Source organism: Acinonyx jubatus, chromosome A2 (genome assembly GCF_027475565.1).
Source record: "Acinonyx jubatus isolate Ajub_Pintada_27869175 chromosome A2, VMU_Ajub_asm_v1.0, whole genome shotgun sequence".
Lineage (NCBI taxonomy): Eukaryota > Metazoa > Chordata > Mammalia > Carnivora > Felidae > Acinonyx > Acinonyx jubatus.
The window spans coordinates 35,660,001-35,685,000 of record NC_069383.1 but is presented as its reverse complement, the minus strand read 5'-3'; the positions used below and the strand labels follow the sequence as shown (position 1 = coordinate 35,685,000).

General features: G+C 36.0%; 1 protein-coding gene across 19 annotated transcripts in view; it reads left to right on the top strand.

Moving 5' to 3' along the window:
- The window catches only part of FOXP2 (forkhead box P2), a 563,073-nt gene that overhangs the window by 489,680 nt on the left and 48,393 nt on the right, over nucleotides 1-25,000 (top strand). For 14 of the 19 annotated variants that reach the window (XM_053218190.1, XM_053218197.1, XM_053218182.1 and 11 more), the window contains 5 exons: nucleotides 5,255-5,392; nucleotides 6,540-6,722; nucleotides 8,283-8,454; nucleotides 19,606-19,819; nucleotides 21,628-21,732. In XM_053218190.1, the coding sequence (XP_053074165.1) occupies nucleotides 5,255-5,392; nucleotides 6,540-6,722; nucleotides 8,283-8,454; nucleotides 19,606-19,819; nucleotides 21,628-21,732 (812 nt within the window). The remainder of the gene's footprint in view (nucleotides 1-5,254; nucleotides 5,393-6,539; nucleotides 6,723-8,282; nucleotides 8,455-19,605; nucleotides 19,820-21,627; nucleotides 21,733-25,000) is intronic. The other 5 variants (XM_053218198.1, XM_053218193.1, XM_053218196.1 and 2 more) reach the window with 4 other exon arrangements.

Genomic DNA, 25,000 nt, shown 5'->3' with positions numbered 1-25,000 from the left:
CTCTTCTGACATATTTGTGTATGACCAAGAGAACGGTAAAGTTGGACAAGCTCCACTTTCCACAACAGAACACACCGTGCTCTATCAAAGTGATTAAAGGATGCTAAATTAAAACGACTGTCCGAAACTATGGTAGAAACTAAGTAGTGATGAATCATGATTAAAAGTAATCTCAGTGTCTGGTGTTGCGCTGTGCCAATCTTTCTGTTGTTACTGTCACACTATTTCCTTGCTGCTAAAAGATTGCATTAAATAGCAATATGCACTGTCCATCCCAGATCTCTTTAAATACGCCTGTTCAGTACTTGATGAAAAGCTTACAAATACTACTCAATTCGTTGTCAGTTCTTTTTAATACCATGAAACCAGGAAGCTTTTGGAAGGCTATTATCATGATAGACATTATATGTGTTACCAGGGCTTGAATTTGGACCGAGGCTGGAAATGCGATACGATAGTTTCTTATGTTAAAATAAACTATAGATATAGATACTGTAGAGAGGAAAAAAGTGAACAGAAAAATCAAAGAACATGCAACCCAATATTTCCTATCAATAGTTGCTTAAAATGGGAACACATGGCATAACTTGAAAACCAGTTTTACATTTATTATACAAATAGTTAATCCTAATAGAGTTACTTTTTTTCCCCCTTAAACACCAGGGCCTAGAGGTCAGGACTTCCTTTGTCTTCAAATTTTAAGCAAAGAATGAAGGGATCTATGAACCAATAGTTAGCAGACCCTGTTAACAAGGAAATAATGTGGGTTTTGTTTTTGTTTTTGTTTTTGTTTTTTACTGTAAACCTCACCTATAGGTTGTGACTTTTCTTTTTTTTCCTAATTCACATTGAGTGAAGAAAGAATTAGACTGATACTATGCTAAGAACAGTTCAAATCACCCACATATACTCAGGATGTTTAATTAAGTGGCGTGCTTATATGCAAACCCAACATATTCAGAAATGCTCCAGTTGAACTAAAATGTAAAAAGATGGTGGGCTTATTATAGCAAATAAAACTTGGGGACCATTTTCATAACTCTTACAATAATTCTTTAGATTTCATTTGAGGTGAGACGTGATCTTTGCACTTGTCTCGATAACTTTTGACTCCTTCAGTGAGGTACATTCAGAAGTTTAATATAAACACATTTATAATGTTTTAAACTAAAGTCATCATCTGATCTAGGATAATACCTAAATACTTTTGACTTTTTACCATTTGGACTTATTTCAGGACCGCTTCAGAATTTTTCCTCTCTCTTTTCAGAAAATACAACATTATGTCCATTTACCCAGTACTTCTTGGCACACAGAACAACACATCAGATGTGTGCTTAATTCACCTATAAGAAAATAAAAAAAGGGCAAAGGAAACCCTTACTTGGTCCATCCTTGTGGGGAATTTTAGTTCTGTCAGTATAGTAAATACCAAGAGAGAAAGACAAATCTCCTAACCAAAGTTGACTCCATTCCCTTCCTTTACTTTTGAAGATTTTAACTGACAGACAACAGTTTTCCTAGGGCAGCCATTCAGAACCAGCTGTTTCTCCCCTTTGGTGGCTGTATAATGTTTCCTGTTTTCTTAGACCCTACCAGACTTTTATTTGCCTTCTCACCAGATAATACCTGAGGTAACCTCTCCCTCCCCTGCTTCATGATGTATCTAAATGTTTGTCCCTTATTAGGATATTTGCATGAACAAAATTATATATCCAGAGGAGAATATTTTCTTAAGCCTAACACTGGACTTACAAAGATATGTATGTTTCAGAAAGGTATCCATGTATTTTCAAACATGATGCTGGTTTTACCTGTTTTACCAGATCAAGTAGCATAATCTCCAAACAGATTTTTCATGTACTCAGTTAATCTCTATCCATCTTTGTCAGTGAATTCTTTGCTATTCTTCTGGAATAGCAAAGAAGTGCACAGAGGTTGTAACAAAAGTGATATAGGAGGGGCAAAGGAAATGTGTTACTTAAAATGAGTTGCTTGAAATGGAGAAGTTTTGCATTTTGAAAATTACTAATTTCTGAAGAAGCAAGTGGAGTTGTCTACCTGTAACATGTAATACATATAATATCTAACTTAACATTTGTTACAGGAAAAACTGTTTTAAGTACATATTTATGGAAATAGAGTGTTCAATTCATTATGTGTTAGTTGGCTTGTCTTTCTACCTATCTTTATGCCTGTATATTGTCATATATATACAGTCTGTGTGGCACCTGGGTGACTCAGTCGGTTAAGCCTCTGACTTCAGCTCAGGTCATGATCTCAGTCTGTGAGTTTGAGCCCCTCATTGGGCTCTGTGCTGACAGCTCAGAGCCTGGAGCCTGCTTTGGATTCTGTGGCTCTCTCTCTGTCTGCCCCTTCCCCATTCATATTCTGTCTCTCTCTGTCTCTCAAAATTAAATAAACATTGAGAAAAAAAATTAAATAAATAAAAATACAATAAAATGCAAAGGTAGAATACTTACTTAAATTTGCCTGTACACCAGGAGTCACTGTTGCAACAAGCTATAGAGTCGGATAATTTTCTGTACATATTATATAATACATTTATTTACTTTTAATAAACTTTGTGTTCTTTAATTTTTTTTTTATTTTTTAAATGTTTATTTATTTATTTTAAGAGAGAAAGATAGAGAATGAGCAGGGGAGTGGCAGAGAGAGAGGCAGGGAGAATCCCAAGCAGGCTCTGCACTGTCAGCATGGAGCCTGAGGGGGGCTCAAACCCACAAACTGTGAGATCATGACCTGAGCCAAGAATAAGAGTCAGATGCTTAACCAACTGAACCACTCAGGTACTCCAAAGTGTGTGTGTGTGTGTGTGTGTGTGTGTGTGTGTGTGTTTTAAAGAGTCCTACAGTTTGTATAAGCTTAAATCTAACTCTAACTTGCAGTATATTATGACAGTCCTCCATTCATAAAACTTTTCTCAAAAAGTGCATTTGATATCAGTCACATATGAAGTACGTTTCATTATAGATATAGAGATAATTTTTAAGTTTATTTTTTGAGAGAGAGAGAGAGACAGGAAGAGAGGAGAGAGAGAATCCCAAGTAGCATCCATGCTGTCAGTGTGGAGACTGATGTGGGGCTTGATTCCCATGAATCGTGGGATCACAACCTGAGCTGAAATCAAGAGTAGGTCATTCAACTGACTGAGCCACCCAGGGGCCCCAGATGTAGAGATAATTAAGTGAAAGCTCTCCATATGCTAAAAAGTGATACAGGGCTTCGATGAGAGAAGTGTGGCAAGTTTTTATCACATGATTGAATTTATATAAGGTATATATCTATGTGTATGTATATCTATATGTATTTGTCCATCTACATATACATAATATCTATCTACATATATGTGGTATCTGTCTATATATGTGTAGTATCTGTCTGTCTTTTTGTCTATCTGGATTGGCAGCCTTTTTGAAGCTTAACATTTCTGTCTTACCCTGACTCTTAATTTTCGTTTGATTCCTTGTTATTTAGAGTTGGTAGGAGGTAAATAATTGGTGGAAGAAAAGTCATCTTTGTGGTAGGTTTTTTTTAAACTACTTACCTAACCATTATATTTGTTTATTGAGAAATAAACAGTTAAGTAAACTGGCCACTCAGGTTTTAAAAACTAAACACTTGGGCAACCCATTGGGTCAATTAATTTTATAGCACACATTTCAGAATGCCTTTTATTATGATAAATTCAAATGTAGTAACCTATAACATGTCAGTATGTTCTAAAATAATCCAGAAATACTCAGATAATCACTGAGTTTTTTCCCATCACAATGTGCTTCTTTTTTGTCATAAAACTAGATCTAATCAATCCATGTTTTGAGATATCAGCACGGGATAGACAAGACAAAGTTATTTCTTAGTATTAAATATGAAGTGTTTGTGTTTGGGGGTGGGTACTTTATCCACCCCAGGTTTCTTTTATTTTTTCTCTCCTCACTTCTTTTTCATTATTGATTTCTCCTTTCCTTATAACATGAAGTGCCAGAAAAGTTTGAACTATGTTAAAATGACTATTTAAAATAGTCTATTAATCTTTTTCTGTTTTCAAAGACACATTGTTGTCCCATGAATTTGTTCTAAAGCAGTATTTATGTAAATACATGGTTTTATTTACAGTAAAAGTAGATTGTTCTTTCTAGGAAAGAAAGTGATTGCCTTTTCAAAGGTTGCAAACTGGGCAGGTTGACAAGTTGTTTGATTCCATGCTGGTTAATACAAGCAACGCCCCCCAACAGCATGACTGTGGCCGGGCTGACCATCTACCACAGGCTTTCATACAAGGTTTTGTCCCGCTCATCCCTCCTGCCTTTCTCTTTCCTTAGAACTTCCTCTCTAGCTCTTTCTCACTCTGTATCTTCCTTGCCCCCTCCCCCACTTTCTCCTGTTTCTTTCTCTTCCTCCTTATTTGCTTTTCCTTTTGACTCCATAATTCTCAGAACCTTGAAAAGAAAGACAATTTTAAGCAAAAATACTTTTTTTTTAATTTTAATGAATCACCTTTGAATAATCTTTAGACTTCCAGACCCCCTAGTATAAGTTTAGCTAGTTCGAAATAAGAAAATGTTTAGAGAAGAATACTTGGCTTATGATTTTTTCTTTGAGAGGAACTGTCTGGGTTGCTATTTTGTGGAAACACATGTGTATATACATCCTATATGAGTTGAGACATGTACTCATGAAGTAATATGTATTACTCTACGTATTTTTCTAATATTTATATATTTTGAAGATGGTGATTGTTTTATGCGTAAGTACATTCTACATACATTCTTTTTACTAGCTTTGATAACAGATATGTATATGCATACTTTTCAAATTGTTTAATCTTTATTATTTATCATAATCCTACCTTGAAACCATTGCCAAAGTCTTTCCATTGATAACACTATGACATCGGTGCGATGATCGATTAGGAAGTATTGAGAACCCTGACATTTAATTGTTTGTTTTTCACGATGCTAATCAAAGCTCCAACATCTTAGTGTAATACATGTGAGGTAAGTAAGGAATGTAAAGATAGCATCTGATGAAACCTGATGTCTCTGGGAGGCCAGTGTCTACATGCTGTGGTACTTTAATAGTATTTTCAAAGAGTTAAATAATATGCAGATATCATATCAAAACAGTGAGCCATCATTTCTAAAGGATTTACTAGCGGTGACCTATAGCTGTGAAGTCGGTGAGCAGACGTTTGGTTATGATCACCCCTTCTCTTTATGTCCCTGCCCAGGTGCCTGTGTCGGTGGCCATGATGACTCCCCAGGTGATCACCCCTCAGCAAATGCAGCAGATTCTTCAGCAGCAAGTCTTGTCTCCTCAGCAGCTCCAAGCCCTCCTCCAGCAGCAGCAGGCAGTCATGCTGCAGCAGGTAATGTGGGTTACCTGCTTTGGTGTCCTGGCATGTGGCGCACGTGTGCACCTCTGACGACAGTGCCGTGGGCATGTTTGCCGGTCACTCTCCGCTTGAAGGGACAGCTGATCAGCATGCAAGAACATACATGCCGCATTGTGACTGCAGAACAACATCAAAAAATTTAGATCCCTCGGTCTTTTTAAATTCATCAAAGTCTACAGTAAGAGCAGAGAGAGGCGTAACTTCAGCATGGAATAAATTAATAGTTTAGTATTCATATGCTTAGGAGCATTTGATTTGTACACTTGCCAGTAAGAGTGCAAAGGGACTTCTAGATAATTCTTGCTTTGAAAACTCGTTACCACTTCAGCACTCCTTTATGTTCGTGGAAGTATGAGATTTAAACTGGCCATTTGGTTGCGATAGGGAAGGTAACATCCTACGTTTTCTTTCCCAAAATATACTTGGTGTTTAGGCATAGAGAATATCTACTTATAAAAACAAAGTTAAGCAGCCAAGTTACTAACCCATGAAAGTTATCTTTTTTTTAGTGACAAAACTAGCATTTCCAATACGAACCTTATTGGGCCTCGAGTGTGTATAAAGTGGACTTTATGTTGTAGACTTACTTAACCTAGAGAAAATAATGTGCTTTACCCAGATTCTTACTGATTTAATCGCTTTGCTGTCTCCTATGGCTGATGGCCACAGGCCAGTTGCTTCTACTTCTAAGTCTAACATTCTTCTGTACCTCTGATGGATTAAAATATTTTCCCCGATCAGAATTGAACAACCTGATTCTATGTAGCCATATATTTGGTTCTTATAAATGGTAGAGTATATAACCTATTTGAATATCCCAGTGGGACTTCCGATGTAATCAGTTAGGGTATTCATTTGGTTCTGGCCCATTAGAATATAGGTTTCCTATGCCCTCCTGTTTAGGATTTTTTTGGATTCTGGATTGGAAAATTTCAGAGCTGCCTTGGAAAAAACAAATGTATGTAGATGTGTCTCCTTGCATCCACTACATATCTTTTGTTGTTCTTGGGAGGTGAACCTTAATGGATACGCTACCATATGCCAGTCTAGAAGAGTTTAGGAGATTTATAATACATGAAACTTTTGCCTTTATTTATTAAAGTCAAAATGGTTTATTCAGCAACAACTACAAGAGTTTTACAAGAAACAGCAAGAGCAGTTACATCTTCAGCTTTTGCAGCAGCAGCAACAGCAGCAGCAGCAGCAGCAGCAGCAGCAACAGCAGCAGCAGCAGCAGCAGCAACAGCAGCAGCAGCAGCAGCCGCCCCCGCCGCCACCGCATCCTGGCAAGCAGGCGAAAGAGGTAGGAGCCACCTGCCGTCGGGCTCACCGGCAGGGCGCAGCGGTGCCAGGTGGGGACTGGGTGCCTCGAGGCCAGGGCGGCCTGAGATCTTCCTAGCGCAAGGCTCTCCTGTCAAAGATGCATTATGATACATTTTTACCCAGCTTAATAACAGTGACAGTAGAACTCTCCTGCTCTCCTTTTTTGTAGCATGGGACTTGAGAGTTACAATCCAATGCTGCTGTCTGTCGTCTAATGTTCACTAATGAATCACAGTGTACAAAGAGCAAGCTCTGTGGTGGACAAAGTACTGATTATCTTGTATTCACCGAGAATCTAAGTTGGTGAGGGAACCTTATTTTTCTCAGTGGTGCAGCTCAGAGAACATGCATGCAAATGTAGCCCGTGGTTGCGGGGTGGGGTGGGGGGCTAGGGGAGAAACCGGTGGAACACAGATTTCAAAGTCACAGGCCCCTGATTAATGAACTGCTACTGTAGGTTTGGAGTGGCGAGTAGAAAGTTACAGTTTGATATGCTCATAAATCAAACTGACAAGCTGGCTTCTCAGGCCGAGCTTGCACTTGTCAGCAAACTGCATCAAATATAAACATAATACAAACAAAACATGTTGAAGTAGTTAAATTGATCAGCAGGTATCAGAGCCGTTGTCTTCAAGCTGCCCATTATGCAAACGTACAGGAAACAGTTTTGACCTCCTGAGGCTTTGTTTCTGTTTGGATTTGTGAATAGAATTTCAGACAGCTATCAACTACAGAATAGAAATTGCTCCCTTATTTCTCCGGAGGCTCTGGGCAATCCACATGACTTGCTCCATTATGCAGTCTGTTTTCCAGTGAGCGCATCAGAAGTTTCTCTTTTCCCCAAACTAAAAAGGAAAGGTCTTCCCCAGCAGCTTGTCTGTCTCTGCAGTTGTGACTGCTTCGTCATACCCTCCCGAGTCCAGAGAACTCTGGTTTGTCTTGTAATGCCTCACGAAATTGGAAGTTATACTTTCCCTTATAATAAGGGCACTTTTTTTTTTGCCCTGCACATAATTCTGCCTTTAATGTATTCCAACAAGAGAAGAGAGGAAGAGAGAGAGCTAACAGGCCTGTCCTATGAAGGCTACATCCAGTTTACTAATAGATCACCAGAGACCACATTCATGGGCCTCTGCAGATCAAACTTACTCAATTGGAAAAAAAAAAAAAGAGTGTTGTTGAAGTTGACTGTCAGTATAAAGTGTTATTTTTTTAGTATAGATAAACTTATTATCATCATCTGCAATAAGCCAATTTTTTTTTAAAAGTCTGACACTTTGTTGTAGCATACTTTTTCTAAAGCTCGTTCCATACTCTTTCATGCAAGTTCCTTGGTTCTCTGCTGCTGTGTAATATTTGAAAGAAAGGCAACCGAAAATCTAGAACTTGCTCACATTCTGCTTTCGAACGTTGACCATGGGATGCCCATTCAGAAACTCACTGGGGCAGTGAAAGGAGCGTGTGCATTTCTCTGTATGAGAGCTGTGTGCAGACCATGTGTTCCCTGCTGTTTACGGGGCCGGCTTTTCTGCACCAGCAGCAGCAGCAGCAGCAGCAGCAGCAGTTGGCAGCCCAGCAGCTTGTCTTCCAGCAGCAGCTTCTCCAGATGCAACAACTCCAGCAGCAGCAGCACCTGCTCAGCCTTCAGCGTCAGGGCCTCATCTCCATCCCACCTGGCCAGGCGGCACTTCCTGTCCAGTCGCTGCCTCAAGGTACACACAAAGTGTGCACACTTCACTCCTCGTGTGGCACTTTCTACCATTTCATGCCCTGTCTGCCTTATCCCTCGAGAAGTTTTGTTTTTATGACCTTCAGGTTTATTGTTAAAACACGATCGTTACCATGGCTGCGTGGCCCGTTTTCTTGAGGCTCAGAGATTTTACTACACACTGAGTTCAGGTGTGTAGTGAAACTGCTTCCAAGTGTTTTGTTAGATATTAAGTGTGTCCTTATTAGTCTTAGAGCGGAAAATAATTTATAAGGGCAACACAGTTTAGGCGCTATCGAATGTACACTGAAGACCTACCTGCAAGGAATTGGATCAGTGGGAAGGCTAACAACATTCCATTTAACAAAGGTGAGCTGATAGGAGTTTGGGTAGAAAACTGATTTAAAAAAAAAAAAAAAAGATAGAGGGTGCCTGTCTGGCTCGGCAAGTTGAAGACCAGGCTCTTGATTTTGGCTCAGGTCATGATCCCAGAGTTGTGGGATCAAGCCCTGTGTTGAGCTACATGCCAAGTGTGGAGCCCACTTGGGATTCTCTCTCTTTCCCTCTCTCCCTCTCCCCTCCCTGCGCACTCTTCTCTCTCTAAAATAAAAATAAATCAACAAAAATATAGAAGTTCCTAAAAGTTCCTAATCTTCATGCTAACACTCTTAAGTATAAAAAGGAGCCTTTATGTATTCCTATAGAGAATATTCCATTCCAAGCTACGCTTTGTAGAATCCCATCTAAATCGTGGGACCATATTGACCTTATTTTCTCTAAAGTAATATTGCCTGTGCATATATTGTAAATTACAGCTTCAAAAAGCTGCCAATTGTATTCTTATTCATTTTTCTTCCATTTTATTTTATTTTATTTTATTTTATTTTATTTTATTTTATTTTATTTTATTTTATTTATTTATTTAGAAACAGAGAGAGAGCACAAGCAGGGGAGGGGCAGAGAGAGACAGAGACACAGAATCCAAAACAGGCTCCAGGCTCCGAGCTGTCAGCACAGAGCCTTATGTAGGGCTCAAACCCATGAATGCCAGATCATGACCTGAGCCAAAGTCAGATGCTCAACCGACTGAGCCACTCAGGCACCCCTTATTTTTCGGATAAGAAAACTTTGCATGTACTGTGATAATACAAGAAGATAGTACCATAATACAACACTATAAATCATACAATTGTATATATTCATCATTTGACTCAACTTTTGGGAAACGGAAAGCATTCTTAGTTTAAAACAATGATAGTAAACAAAATGACTCCTTGTGTGCTAAAATTACTGGTACAGGCAAAAGTCATGTATCATTAAACTTCATAAAAGCATATTCTAATTTGCATTTGGATTTTGTTGGAACAAACTCTAATCCAAATGGACTAATTATATTTGTTACAAAGGGGCTCACGTTGTAGTATTTTATGTTCATCTTTCTGAGTCAATAGGATATTCTGAATAAAATAAAGAACAATTAAATAGAAAAAAAATAAAATTAGGCAAATAAAAAACTATCTTTAAAACACACATAATCTTGTTTCTGGCACATGAAACTTAAAATATTGCAGGGGCACCTGGGTGGCTCAGTCTGTTGAACGTCCGACTCTTGATTTTGACTCAGGTCATGATCATAGTTCGTGAGTTTGAGCCCCACATCAGGCTCTGCACTGGAGTCTACTTGGGATTCTCTCTCCCACCCCCTCTATGCCCTTCCCCACCTCTCATTCTCTCTCTCTCTCTCTCTCTCTCTCTCTCAATCTTTCTCCCTGTCAAAATAAATAAACTTTAAAAGTAAAATAAAATAATGTAAAATAAAATAAAATATTACAGTAAATGTTCACTTTTTTTTTTATCAAATTACTATCACAACGGCATATTTTCCCTAGAATTCCCTCTTTCCCTTGATTTCAGATCTTCTGATTCACCTGATTGAATCACTCCTAGGAAATCAAAAAAGGTAAAGATTAAATAGTGGAAGAAAAACAAGGCCATAAACCCACTTTTCTAGACCATTCCAAAGAGAATTGAAATAAACCATGGTGTCACCATAGCAATGAATGTTCTATTCACTAACTATGTTCTTTGAAAAAATAAATATAATTTGAGGACCAATGAAGAAATAAGGTTTTAAAAAAAAGAAAGGTATGTACAAATTAATTCAATATAAACATGGATTTCTTTGGTAGAAACTACACTAAAACCGAAGCAATAAATTTATACCATTGTTTTTTTTTTCAGTAAAATTTACATAAAATCTGTGTTTAAGATCTAATGATATAAGATTCTCCTCAATAGAGAGAAGCGAGGTCTACCATGATTTTGAGTAAAACCATTGAAATAAACATTTCAAGAAAGTTTAAAATAGATGCTCACAGAGGGGCGCCTGGGTGGCTCAGTCAGTTAAGCGTCTGACTTCAGCTCGGGTCATGGGCTGTGAGTTAGGGCCCTGCGTTGGGCTCTATGCTGACAGCTCCGAGCCTGGAGCCTGCTTCGGATTCTGTGTCTCCTCTCTCTCTATCCCTCCCTTGCTCACACTCAGTCTCAGAAGTCCACAGAAGTAAAATATAGTCTATGTGCAATATATTTGTTAAACTACATTCTTCCAAGGCAAACATACAAATATCTTGCTGAAAAAAGAAATTTATTATGATACAACGATTTTAATGATTTTCAAATGAAAATTTACTCTAATTTCTGAGCTTTTTTAAAATAGAATTTTTTTTCCTTTTCTTCTATTTGTACTCTCCATTAAATATATGAGAGATTACACACACGAGATAGAGAACATTGAGGAAAATGAAATAAATCTGCAAGCACATCTGGGTTTGAGCAGAATATTTATATTTTAAACAAAATACATGCAAGTCATATTGTGTTTTTCACCGCTTAGATGACTAAGTGTGAAAAGTGCCACTGCGGAGACTCATCAGCCAAACACAGACAGAATGTGTCAGATAAACCAGCCACAGCAGAGGAATAGAACTTCATGGGGTGGTGCTGGGATCCCAAAACTGAATGGGAGAAAGAAAAGAAGTCATTGTTAGACAACGGAAGCCTTGAATTATTTCTGCCTTAACCCTTGGTTATTTCAGATAAAAATATTTTAAATATTTTCATTGTCAGTTTCCCAGTTCACTTTGCACCACGTTTTTGGTTGGCTGATGGATTGGCCATGAATGATAACCACAGGAACACCAAGTAGGATTTATTTATACACAATAATGATCTTTAAAAATATGCCATATTTGAAGTATTTACCCCCATGATTTAACACAGCTTCCTCAGGCTACTTTTTAAAGTTCCAACTTCTTCAACCATATATAAAATAAGTGTATGAGAATGAGACAGAAGTAACAAAATTATAATAATTTTGATAGGAGTGGGAGATGCATCAACATTTTTCTCTATGTTACAAAATGACATAATATATCACTTTAAATTATTTTAAATATTAAGTATTTAAAGTCACCATGAATATTACTATATTGTTGGATTTTGATGTAAATTAGGCAATTAAGTTATCATCTCTAAAAGCATGTATGGGGACACCTGGGTGGCTCAGTTGGTTAAGCATCCGACTTTGGCTCAGATCATGATCTCACAGTTCATAGGTTCGAGCCCCACATTGGGCTCTGCACTGACAGCTGGGAGGCTGGAGCCTGCTTCAGATACTGTCTGCCTCTCTCTCTGTTCCACCCCTGTTCTCTCTCTCTCAAAAATAAATAAATAAACATTTAAAAATAAATAAATAAAAATCATACATAGAGTGACTATAGGTATACAGAAGTCAAATAAAAAAAGGATGGATCTGTAAATCAATATCAAATAAAATACTGATTATGAAGCTATTTACTCCATAGATAGTACAGTTTGTATGTCAGCTGGTAATTATTTAGTGACACATTTTCATGACCCAGTACCATTGTCTCCAGGTTAGAAGGTAGGAAATTATTGTGCGTGCACTTCTCATGTTTTTGACATGAGATAGAAGTCAGTGTATTCCAATATACAATATATTCACAGACTTACTATGACTGTGGAGACTAAAATATATGTGGCAAAAACTTTATTTCATTCCAACTTTCTACATGTTTTTAAATTTATAAAAGCTTTTTAAAATATAACACTTTTGTTACCAATCTGAAAGACCAAACAGAAAATGCTAGAATATCTAGCCAGCACTAGTTTGAACTAACACCTTCTAGAACTAGATGAGTTTGGAATGAAAGAACTGTTGAATAATAAAGTGAAATCTTTCTAAGTATAAGAATGTCCTTTATGCTGAGTTAGGAATGTGCTGAAGTTTGTCGTTAGGATGAGTATTCAGTCAAAATCAGGTATTTGGCTTTGACTCATTCTCTGATTATGGAAATCTAAATAGTCAAAGCTCAGTCGGTTGAGCATCCTACTCTTTATGCTGCTCCTTTTGGCTCAGGTCATGATTCCAGGGTGGGGGATCAAGCCCCACATTGGGCTGCATGCTCAACATGGAGCCTGCTTAAGATTCTCTCTCTCTCTCTCTCTCTCTCTCTGTCTCTCTTTCGCACCCTCTCCTCCACTCGCTGTCTTTCTAAAATAAATAAATAAGTAGCCAAATGCATACTTCAGCATCACTTCTGGCATCTTGATTTTTTTGCCTAACCTGTAATCATGTGCTTGCATAGATCACCTTTGTATCTAATCAGGGTAACAGCACCGCAATATGGACAAGGCATGTGGCACAGAATTATTGTTACCATCTTAGTATTTCCTTTTAAATACCAGTCAGTTTTTAATTTGTAACTTGGAGGGGAAACTCCTTTGGGGTTTTACATGCTAAAGCTCCATCAGTAAGCTGAAGTTTAGATGTACATTTATGATTGCAGGAATAAAACTTTGCAAAGTTAACTATGAATGCTATTAATTTTATGTATAAAAAGTAACTCACAACAAGTTAAATACATAGAGAAATATTAGGCGTGTTAATTTTTGAGGAAATGTAAGTAATGATATATTAAATTATATCATAATTCTAATTGTCACAGAATTGTTTCATATACCAGCATGCATACATTAAAATGAATTTATTTCCATTTAGGCCATAAGTCTTTTTAAAGTTCTTTTTGTCAGCTCTTTGTATCTTGAAGGAAGACTCAAAAGCAGAATGTCAACTTTGACCCATTAAAGTTCCATGGTGAGGAAAGCTGAGAAATTACTGTTTTGTAAAATAAATCACAAGCTTAAAAACTGCCTCCTCTAAAAATTTTAATAGTGAAATCATAGTATAATTGTATATATAAATGTAAATATAAATAATATGTAAATATAAATATATGTGTGTGTATATATATTATATACACATACACACACACACACATATATATATATATATATATATATATATATATATACACCCTGTATTCTGGTATCCCAGAAGTTCCTTCTTTGTGGTGATATTTGCCTTTGGTCTCAGTTTTAGCCAAATAGCTATTTTGCTCCTTGTAATTCAGCTTTTGGGCAAAATATGTATTCAGTACACTTCTCATTAAACATACATTTTAAAGATGGGCACTATACCTACAGGTTAAAGTAGGCCCCCAGTCAAATATAAATCCATAATATGTTAGGTCTGGCAAATTATAAATGAACACAGGTCTCTGAAGGATAGCCCAGAAACCAGAATGACGGTTGCCTGTGGAGAGAACTAGGAACCGTGAAGTCAGGTCTGGTTCGGGAAATTTGATTTTGCAATGTATAACCTTCTCTATGATTCTGTTATTTTGGCCATGTGCATATACTACTTTTTTTAATGTAAAATTTAAGATGAAAGTGAAAATTACATGATAATAGTTCAAGAATTCAAATTACTAAATATCAAATTGGTTCAATAAAATATGTGAATGATACAAATACTTCTACAAAATTTGCTTTTATTGCTTTTACTTATAAGTAACTCTAGAAAATAAGCAGAGTACTATTAAATAAGTTAATTTAAAAAAATCACAGTAGACTTACTTTACATCATAATGTATAAAATTATTTAACATTAAAAATTAATTACTAGACATAAAAAATGAAAAGACATTATTTTTGTGCGAAAAAGCTGCTAATGTAATTTTTACCAATAAGTAAAATATTGGAATTTTTAAATCTTGTGTGCTCCAAGACTGTATAATCTAGATATGAATTACCAAATTTTAATTAATTCTTAGCACAGCGGTTTTCACCCAATAGATACTCCACAAACTATGAATCTAGGATTAAGGAATATTATTTAATTGTTTTACCTGTGGTATTATATGCAATTTGATTAGGAATTCATCAACTTATTCATTCAACTCCTAGAAAAACAAACCTTTTAATGCTTATTTGTAGTACTGGCAGTGAACGAGAGCCAGTCCAAGCCATCATCCATCATCATTTCTTGATTTTTTTGTGGTCATGGAATTTTAAAATTGCATAATCATACAACTTTTTGGTGCTAGTATTGTTATGTATGTATCCTTGAAATAAGTTACTAAGAAAACTGAATACTCTTTACTTGGGATTTTAAATTGACTATTATTCTGTGATGGTCTAGTCCACTGATTCCCAGATTATGCACTGCTACTGTTCTGGTCATTGAACAACTCTTTTAAGTAATACACATTGAGCTTTCACTCACTGTAAGCACTCCTAGAGGCACTGGGGACAAAGCAGTCAAGAGGACAGGCAAAAATCCCTGCCATCACAGAACTTAGATTTCAAATTAAGTAAAATGTATAGTGCTAAGTGCTATGGGAATTTTTTTTTCTTTTTTTAAGTCAGGATAGGAAAAAATAAAGAAACCTTAGAAACGGTAGGGGTTGAACTTTGACAGGGTGGCCAGGGAAGGAGTCCTGAAAAAGGGTTATGTGGGCAATGACCTACAAAGGTGAGGAGCTTTGCCGTGCATTAGCTCTAGAGCTAGTTACTCAACTTTCCTGTTCCTCAGTGTCCTCATCTCTAAAATAGGGAGAATAATAGTAGCTCAGGGTATTAGATTAGACCTGAAGCATGCAGAAAAGTGACTGGCATATCAGAAGTACCATGTAAATTTCTAACAAAACAGAGACAAAGGAACCTACTGGAGCAGTGAGTTGGGTTCCAAGGGGCTGCATAAATAGAAGCTTAGTTTTGAACTAAGCTAATTTTGGAAAAAGTCTTAAGTTTATAAACAGGCAGCCTGCAGTTCATGGGAGGGCTGGAGAGCACCTGATGAATCCTAAGCCCACACCCGTTATTTAAAACTGAAATAAATTAATGCAATTGTAAAAAGAGTTTGTTGTGATTTTTTTCCTTTTTATCCTCAAATGGATTTGTAAAACAAAGAGTTAAAGAAGAGACTCAAGGGTTTCTTTTGTTTCTAGACATCATGGAACTGATGTATATGTTAACATTAATCATGAGCCTCCAAGATAGAGACCAGAGATCTCTTAGATCTCTGATTAGAAGTGTTCAGACGACTACTGTCCCATAGAACACAGTTTAGGAAGTATTGAATGTGTTACATTACTGCCTGAAAATAAGTTAATTTTCGCAAATCTCAAAACTTCAAAACTCACGAAACTTTCAAAATTGTACAAAACGGATTGGCTGATTGTTTCATATTCATCGTTTTGTATCCATGGAAAAGAGCTAAGTAAATTGTAGGTGTGAAAACTCTGTTCATGAGCAATATGACAGTTTGCTTTTAAAATTTTTCCTCCAAAATTGTCTGCACGTTGGAATCATCAGTGGAGCTTCAGAAACAGACTGATACCTGTGTCCTACCTCCAGAAATTGTGATTTAATTGGTTTGGGCTGTGGTCAGGGCATTGGAAATTTTAAAATGTCCCCAAGTGAGTCTAATATGCAGACACTTTGGGAAACCACTTCTACTAACAGGAGTCTCTTTTTGACATCATCTATTCTCTGCCCCTTATCTGTAATATTTAAAAACCACTTCCTTCCTCGTTTAATTAAGAATCATTATTTGGATAGCGAATAGGTTATTTATTCATCAAACATCTATGTGCTTAGTATTTGTTGCCATATCATTGTGATATCATGCTGATACCACTAATTTTCCATACAAATGAATAGTATAATAGAAGTCTGCTTTTTAAAAGGTAAGTGGATACTTAGGTTAACTAAATTATTAATAAAATTCAAAAACTGAATTATTAATAACATCTCTAACTGATATAGTCTCTAAAAACATCTAAGAGTCTTTAACCAAGGTATGAAATTTTATCAGCCACTCGATCTTTAGAATCAACTGGTTTATAATTCTTTAGATATTGGCCTTACAGGATAGCAAGTACTCATAAATAGTATACCCCGCAAGAGCCACAGAACTTCCATGTGAAAACCAAAATGCCTACAAAAACTCTATGAATCTGTTATAATCAACTAAATCAACTACTATTTATTGAACACATACCAGGCACTCTTCTAGGCACTGGAGATAGATAAGTAAAATAAGAAATCCCTACTCTTACCATTTTAAGTTTAAATTGCAGAAGAGGGAGACTGATGATAACGAGTAAAACAGATAAATATTATAGTTTCGGAGACTGACAACGCTCTTAGGAAAAAGAAAGCAGAGTGAGGTGACAGAGAATGTTAGAAGGCAAGGTGGGGAGGGGCAGTAGTTGAAAGTATGGTCTAAGACCTCTCAGAGGAGGTGAGCCTTGAATCATCTGAGTGAAGTGAGGAAGTCATGAGGAGATCTATAACCAAAATCGCCTGTGCTGTGGGAACAGCCAGAGCAAAAGCTGGAAAGGGAGCAAATATTTACTGCCTTTAAGATGCAGAAGAAAGTATAACAGAGCAAAATGTACAGAGTGAGCAATAGATGAGGTCAGAGAGGCAGGCAAGACCCAGATAATAAATGCCAGCACCTCACAGGCCATAGTAGGGTTTTTTGTTGTTATGTGTTCCCTTTCTTTTCTTGTGTTTTTTTCTAAGTGTTCTGGAAAGCCATTGGAGGCTTTGTCTGGAAAATGCCATTGCCCAATTTACATTTAAAGAGATAGATTTTGGCTGATATATGACGAGAAGTAAATGATAGCAAGGCAAGGGGAAAGCAGGAAGACAGGAAAGGGTAACTGCACACCAGGCAAGTGTGGACGGTGGGGCAGAGAGGCAGAGTGAGGTGGTGAGGGCTCGCATGCAGAAGATGTGTAAAAGCTGTGATGTAAAAGGATTGGTTAATGGAGTTTTGCTGTTAGGACACCTAATTCATACAGACAGGTAATCAAAAAGTTACAGTCAGGTAAGTTTCAGAATCCTGGGTTAAAGCAATAATTAATGATGTTTATATAGAAATTATGTCCCATATAACCAGAGTAATACCTTAGTTTATTAAACCATCCTCTTTTATGTAGAAAAAAAATAGTTTTAAATAACTGGAAACCTGAGTTATCCAGTCTTTTCTTCAGTTGTAGGCTGTTTTAAAATCTTCAGGAGCCAGAATCACCAAAATGATAGTTTTCAGTAAAACTATCTGTAAGAAATTGTGATAGGCATAGCAATTTAAGGTTACCACTGTGATGAATAATTTGACCAGAAGTTATGTTTGGAGCAGTGAGAATTCTTCTGTCACTTTGGGCTACTTACTACTATGTCTAGATTGATGGTTTTCCTAGTTGCAGGGGGAGGGGCGAGCAGGCTGACTCTGCTTGACATCATGTTCTGTTATCTTCCCCTAGTTTCCCCTGCCTGTTCGATCCTGCTCCCTTCCCCCACACCTCTTGATTGATCGGCATCACTGTAGCATCTGATGTAGATGTGTGCTGGGTTGTGGGAGTGGGGGTATTGGATCAGTACTTCCGTCCTTGTGTTAGATGTTGCAGATGCACGTAACATATGCAGAACCTAGATTTTGGAGCAGCAGTGCGTTAAGTTTGAATTCTGTCCACCAGTTGTGAGCATAGTGATTTGGTAACATATTTCATCTTTTTAAACCTCCATGCCATGCCCTCATCTGTCAAGTAGAATGATTCCTAGCTTCAAGTGAAGTTAATTGAGATTATGAATGTAAAGCATCAGACTACAGCAGATGGTCAATAAGTGATAGCAACCATAGTTACAACTGCCTTTCCCCCTGTATATCTTTATTCAATAGTTTTCATATTTTTAATGTAATATTTTAAGAAAAAAGGCATTCAAATAAAACTGCCTGGATTTAAATCAAAGCTTTACCACATAGAAGCTTTGTGACCTTGGATACATTTTTGAACCTCTCCCTCACTTTGCTTTGTTATCCATGAACTGATTGAAATACAGTTATGAACTCATTGGATTTAGTGAAGATTAAGGAGCATAAGGTATGGAAAGAATCCGTGAAGGCATAGTACTTGGCATATATAAGTACTGTTATATATTTGACTTATAATAAGTAAACAGTAATCTCTCAATTCCTTATTTCGGAATTAGAGTTAAAAACTAAAATGCCTTGATTTTCTGTTTTCATTCTTCATATATCTGGTAAATTTCCATGATCTGAAACAGGGCATTGTTTAAAATGGGTACTCATTTATTCTATCGTCCATAAAATGAAGTTTTCATATTATCTGTTTAATTGGTCGATGGAGGTAAGAACATTGGCTTATTTAGGACCTCCAAATGAAACTCAATTATTTTGTTTGTCTGTCTGAGAAAGAGCAAAGTAACTTTGTCAAAGTTAATTGTCAAATGTATTCTTTTTCTGAGTTGGATGTTTACTGTTTTTCCCTGACATTTTTTTTCCCTGACAAATTTTTTGTTTACCCTCCTTACTTCTTTTTTTCTTTTCATTTCTTTTGATATATCTCATTTCAAAATCTATTTCTTTTTCATTTCCTTACTGATAAAAACTTAACACTAGCAATAAGTAAAAGCTTCTGTTAAATAGTTTAACTTTCAAGTAGAACTTGCTGGCTTCTTCCATTAATCCTTGATAGTTTCAATACTATTATTCCCAGTACTATTCCCAAAATGGTAGTCTTTAACAAATAACTGATTATTCATGAGAAAGGCTATGGTGCTGATGGTGTAAAGTGAATTACTATTGTATATTAATTATGCTGGTAACATCACTTTTGTTGTTGGCATTAATCCAGTAATAACACTAAGCTCATTATATGAACTTTACCTTGTTATATTAGTGGGGCTTTCTTTCGTTTTGTAGCTGGCTTAAGTCCTGCTGAGATTCAGCAGTTATGGAAAGAAGTGACTGGAGTTCACAGTATGGAAGACAATGGCATTAAACATGGAGGGCTAGACCTCACTACTAACAATTCCTCCTCGACTACCTCCTCCACCACTTCCAAAGCGTCACCACCAATAACCCATCATTCCATAGTGAATGGACAGTCTTCAGTTCTAAGTGCAAGGCGGGACAGGTAAATCTCATGAGATTTATTCTATATTTATCTGTCGCCAACCTCTCCTTCCACCATTCATACAACTGAGGATTATGATCTGTACTTAACAGGGGAAAAATGTGTAAAACAAATTAAATAAAAACCTTTAGGTTATTTACCTTATATATTATTTTCATTACAGAAAGTAGCTCAAATACCAGGGATTTGATGGATTTGGTGGGGAATTGGCCTGAAGAAAGTTATTTTTTATTAAGTGCATATGGAATTACTGTATCGACATATTTTTATGGCTAATCTGTTTTGATGAGCCGGATTGCTGAAATGAGAACATTTTACCATTTTTAAACTTAAGAACCCCTTTCAAATAACTAAAGATGCATACATATCCCCCTTAGTAAATGTTTAAAAACACGTACTTAATATATGTTTAAGAACATGTCCATAGATATCAGAGAATCCATATACATGAGGGTACAATTACAGGCATAATAAACCAGAAGACAGAATATCTGGTATACCTTTTTATTATTATTATTATTATTATTATTATTATTATTATTATTATTGGAGCATGAGGGAAGTTGCAATTACATAAAAAATAAACTTATGATGCTAACTCTGAGTAAATTTGACTCAAAATTCATAGGGAAAAATTACTTGATTTCAGTTACCAACATTGAGTACATTATATTAGATAATTTTCAACCTCTTGTTTTATTTTACTTGTGTAAAAACTGCCTTTATAAAAGGAGAACCCAGGTGCTCTTGTCCATTTACTGCCCCTGTTTCAAGCATGTAGCTCTATCTAATCAAGTCCTTTAAAGCAACTTATGTAAAATATGTAAGCTAGAATATTGCTTAACATAAAAACTATATTTTTAAAGGATGAAACATAAATGTAGGGTTTCTTAACAGAGTGACTCAGGCTCCTATGGTATTTTGCTCTAAACTTCACATTGGAGTGTAGTGGGTTGATAGTATTCTCTTATGTAATATGCATGTCTGCCTAGCTGTAACAAATTCTTTCTCACAAAGAATTTTTTTTTAAGAAACCTATATTTAATTACAGTACACTTTAAAATAGAATGCTGTAGTTTGGTGGTGTTTCTGGTCTTCATTTGAGTATCATGAAAAATTTTTCTTGTTAGTTTTCATCGTTAACAAACGGTATGCTTCTGAATGCTTTCATGCTATTGTTTTAATTGAGATAATTTGATGGTTATATACTGCAGAAGTTGGTTGATTTTTCTAGGCTCTCTCCATCTGATATAATACTCACTTATCAAAAGTCTTTGGTAATTATAGAAGGATATAGCTAATGAATACTGTTCCAAAGTAGATTTTTTAAAATCAGCAGTAACTAGTAACTATGGCTCAAACATAAATATTAAACAATTTAAATGATCCTAAAGGTCCATATCTTCTTTAAAAAGCGCATTTCAAAAATCTTATAGTGGATGTCCTATTACCTTCTTAAAAACACAGGTTTATTTCACTTGACCACATGTGAATATATATATTTTTTATTTAGAGGTAAATGTTACATTAAGGTCATATGGCAAGATTAGCATATGATATTATACAGTCCTTTTAGTTTTTCATCCTTTATTAACAGTCATCTTTGGCTCTATTTCTCCTCTAATTGGAACATCATCTAGCCTTGGCAGTTGAACTATTCAATAGAACGATTAAATTTTTCTGACTGCTCTGAGCTGAATTGACCTGTTTTGACCTGTTTGTCACTGATCGTAACCTGACAGGCGCTAGCAGCCTGCAACGATTATGGCTTTTTGAGATGACTCTGACGCCGTGTTCTTTTGCTACAGCTCGTCACACGAGGAGACTGGGGCTTCTCACACTCTGTACGGCCATGGAGTTTGCAAATGGCCAGGCTGTGAAAGCATTTGTGAAGATTTTGGACAGTTTTTAAAGTAGGTTTCGTACCTTTTTTAGGGAATGGGGTGGGTTCTGGGGGAGTTTCAAGCGCACTGTTGAAAATAAACAAGAGAAAGCTGAAAGGGGGAAGTAAAGGTCCATCATAAGCCCCCTCTGAGTTTTCTGTGTGTTCCAACAAGTGCATGACCAAAGTCAGGCTACGAAGGCGACTGTCCATCTTTACCTTTCCATCAAAATATTTTACAAGTCATTCGATAGGGGTTTTTTTAAAGAATGAAAAATAGTACCCTACTGTAATAGTGCCATTAATAATTGGGAAACGTGTGCAGGATTCACTTAAATTTCAAGTTTTTAATAAAAATTTTAAGTAAAATTACATGAGGCGTCATGTATTATATCCACATTTCAACCCAATATTTTACAGGGTTATTTTTTTTAATCGCAAACTTGAGATTACTTCCTTTAAATAATGATATTTAACATATTTATTGAACAATAAGAATGAAAAGATGAAATTTAATAGGAACCAAAGTTTTCAGAAATAATTGTATTTCATCTACCTTTGTTACTTGTTGCCTTCAGGATCAGAGCGAAACACCCATGGCTGTATAGTTGTATGATAAATTCTATGGCTTCTCTAGCTTAAAATCAAAACTTTGGGTGTCCTTAATTTCTTCATACGGTGATAATTTTGTTTAATTTTAAGAGGTTCCTTTTCAAATAAGAATATGCATCTTTTATGAAACATTTTCCACGCACAATTCTGCCATACAAGAGATCTAAACAGAGAGCTACAGATAGGTTTATGGAGATGAGTAACTTCACAGGCTCAGACTCTTATGTTGTCATGGAGCAGCTAACAGGGTGCATGAACTGTTTCATGCTTCATCAACAATTAAGTTAATTAGCTCATTTGAAATTGCACTGCTTTGTTGCCAGGATGTTGGCAGAAACATCAAAAAGATGTGTTTACAAATGGTAGACTACAGGGTATAGAGTAAAAGCACCTTAACAACAAGGCACAAGTACTTGGCATCATAATAACTTCATAACAGAATTACAGTAAGACTTCCACAAGGATTTTCTTTTAAACTTTTTCTCATTTCTGACCAACTAAAAGAAAATTTGCTTCCTGTATTGCTATGGCTTTTGGAAAAGGCCTTAAATAAATTTTTCATGACTATTATACCAAAACAGTAGTGAGCTACCATTTTATTGGATGTGAAACTGATCCAGCTAATTTCATATTTCTTCATTTGAATACATTCATCCTTATCAATGTGTCGTGTTATTCCTTATCGTAAGATCATTAAGAGGACTGTTGCTACTATTTCGTAAATGTGGTCATTTAAGAAATAGAAGTAGCCCAGTCACCATGTTATTCCTCCAAGTTGTTCTTTCTGACAAAATTAAGAATTTTTGAGAAAATGTACATATCTTCCCTTCAGTGTGATTTCCTTTATAGCACATGGAAAGGAACATTTTTATTCATCTCAAATATTTATCTAAATGTTTATTACTAACAAGCAGAGGAACATGAGCCCTCATGTTAGCTTCCTGGTTCTTTTTTCACATTCATGCCAGTATTTTTTAAAAACTAAAGATATTACAGAGGTGCGGGGGTGGGGGGAGAAACTACAATTAAAAAAGCATTTCCTTTCAATTAAATATCAACTTTGGTTCCAAAGGCTGACCATTTTTCCAAACCATTAACTTTATAGAGATGACAGAACAAATGACAGTAGATTGTAAGGTCTTTCTTTTAGTCCATTTTTGTTATGATCTGCTTTAGATTCTCTTACTCAAAGACAAATTCTGTCAATAGATGTAATACCAGTATACTGAAAAAAATTTATTAGATACATTTCCATACTGGTACTGTCTTTTTATTAAAGTGTATGGGAAATGTAAAAAGAAATAATATATTTTATGAAATTAATTAAGTTCAGTTATTCAGAAAACAGTGTAGTGTCTGTGTGGAAAGTGAAATGAAGACATCACCACTAATACAGATTTTCTTGGAAAGGATATTTTGCTTTTTTTTGTTGTTATGGGGGAGAGTTGAGGTTTAGAGGAATGTCAGACAAGCCAAAAAACTGTGAAAGGTTTTCAGTTCTCAGTTTCCGTGTTTGCTACTCTCCCAGAAATTTTATATCCAGTGTTTATTATGGAAGTTTTTGGAGAAAACATTGTGGCATTTTTATTTCTGAAATGCACTAAAAATAAATGTATAGCTTGAGATTTACTTTGGCATCAGACAACTTATCCATTGGTTTGAAATAAAAGGAATCCATTTGTTATTACTATTTAGCCTACATAGGTTAAATAATAAAGGATAGTAGAAAATACACTAAGAGTCCCAAATTCTTTCTCACATTATATCCCAAACAGACTAGTAGAATCCTTCTGCTTTTGCCCAGCACCAAATGAAAAGCTAATAGAGGACAGTTGCTTATGTACATATATATTGTTAGTCTGGTGTGTATTCTTTAATATTCCATGAAGTTTTTCTTTTCTGTTGAATTAAGACTGAGTTCAAAACTGTTATTTGTAGCAACAAAGATAAAGGCAAGAAAACCAAAATACAAAGAAGAAAGCCCAGGCTAAAAAGGTGATTAGGAACATTTCTGAATTTTACTGTAAAGTAGGTGTTGACAGAAGCTAACCATTTTTTCTGACCACTAATTGAAGATCTCACTAGATCACTAAAAGCATTTCATACTACTCCTTCATTACTGTCTTATAAATGTCAAAGTGTAATAACATCTGACAAAACTTTAGCGTAGTTTGACTGCAAAATTAATTATCATTCCATTGGACCTAAGTCAGCTTGAAGGTAAGTGGATTGACTTTTAGAGCTTAAACCAAAAGGTTTACAAGATAGCTTTCCAGTTAGCAGGCGTGTTCTTGAGTCTGCATGCACAGGTGCCAGCAAATAAAACATGAGCCGAGATTCAGAGGTAGAAATATTCTCTGTGAAGAAAGGCAGAATGAGTAGTGTCCACAAAAATATCAATCTAGTCAAGAGCCATTAGTTGATGAAGATAAGTGTATTAGGTTTATTACAAAAACCTTTTTTTTAAAGCCTGGCAGTGTATATAGAGCCTAGAAAAGGTAGTGGATACGGGATAGTTGATTTAATGGAAATTTGTTGTCTCTCTTTTTCGTGGAGCTGACTACTCTAAAAATTATGCTCTTACTTAGTGTGTATTGTCTATTTCTTTGTCTTTGACTAGGCAGCATGGCTACAAAATTATGACCTCAAGAAGGCATTCTTTGAACTTGTCAGAATGTTGTTTCTTT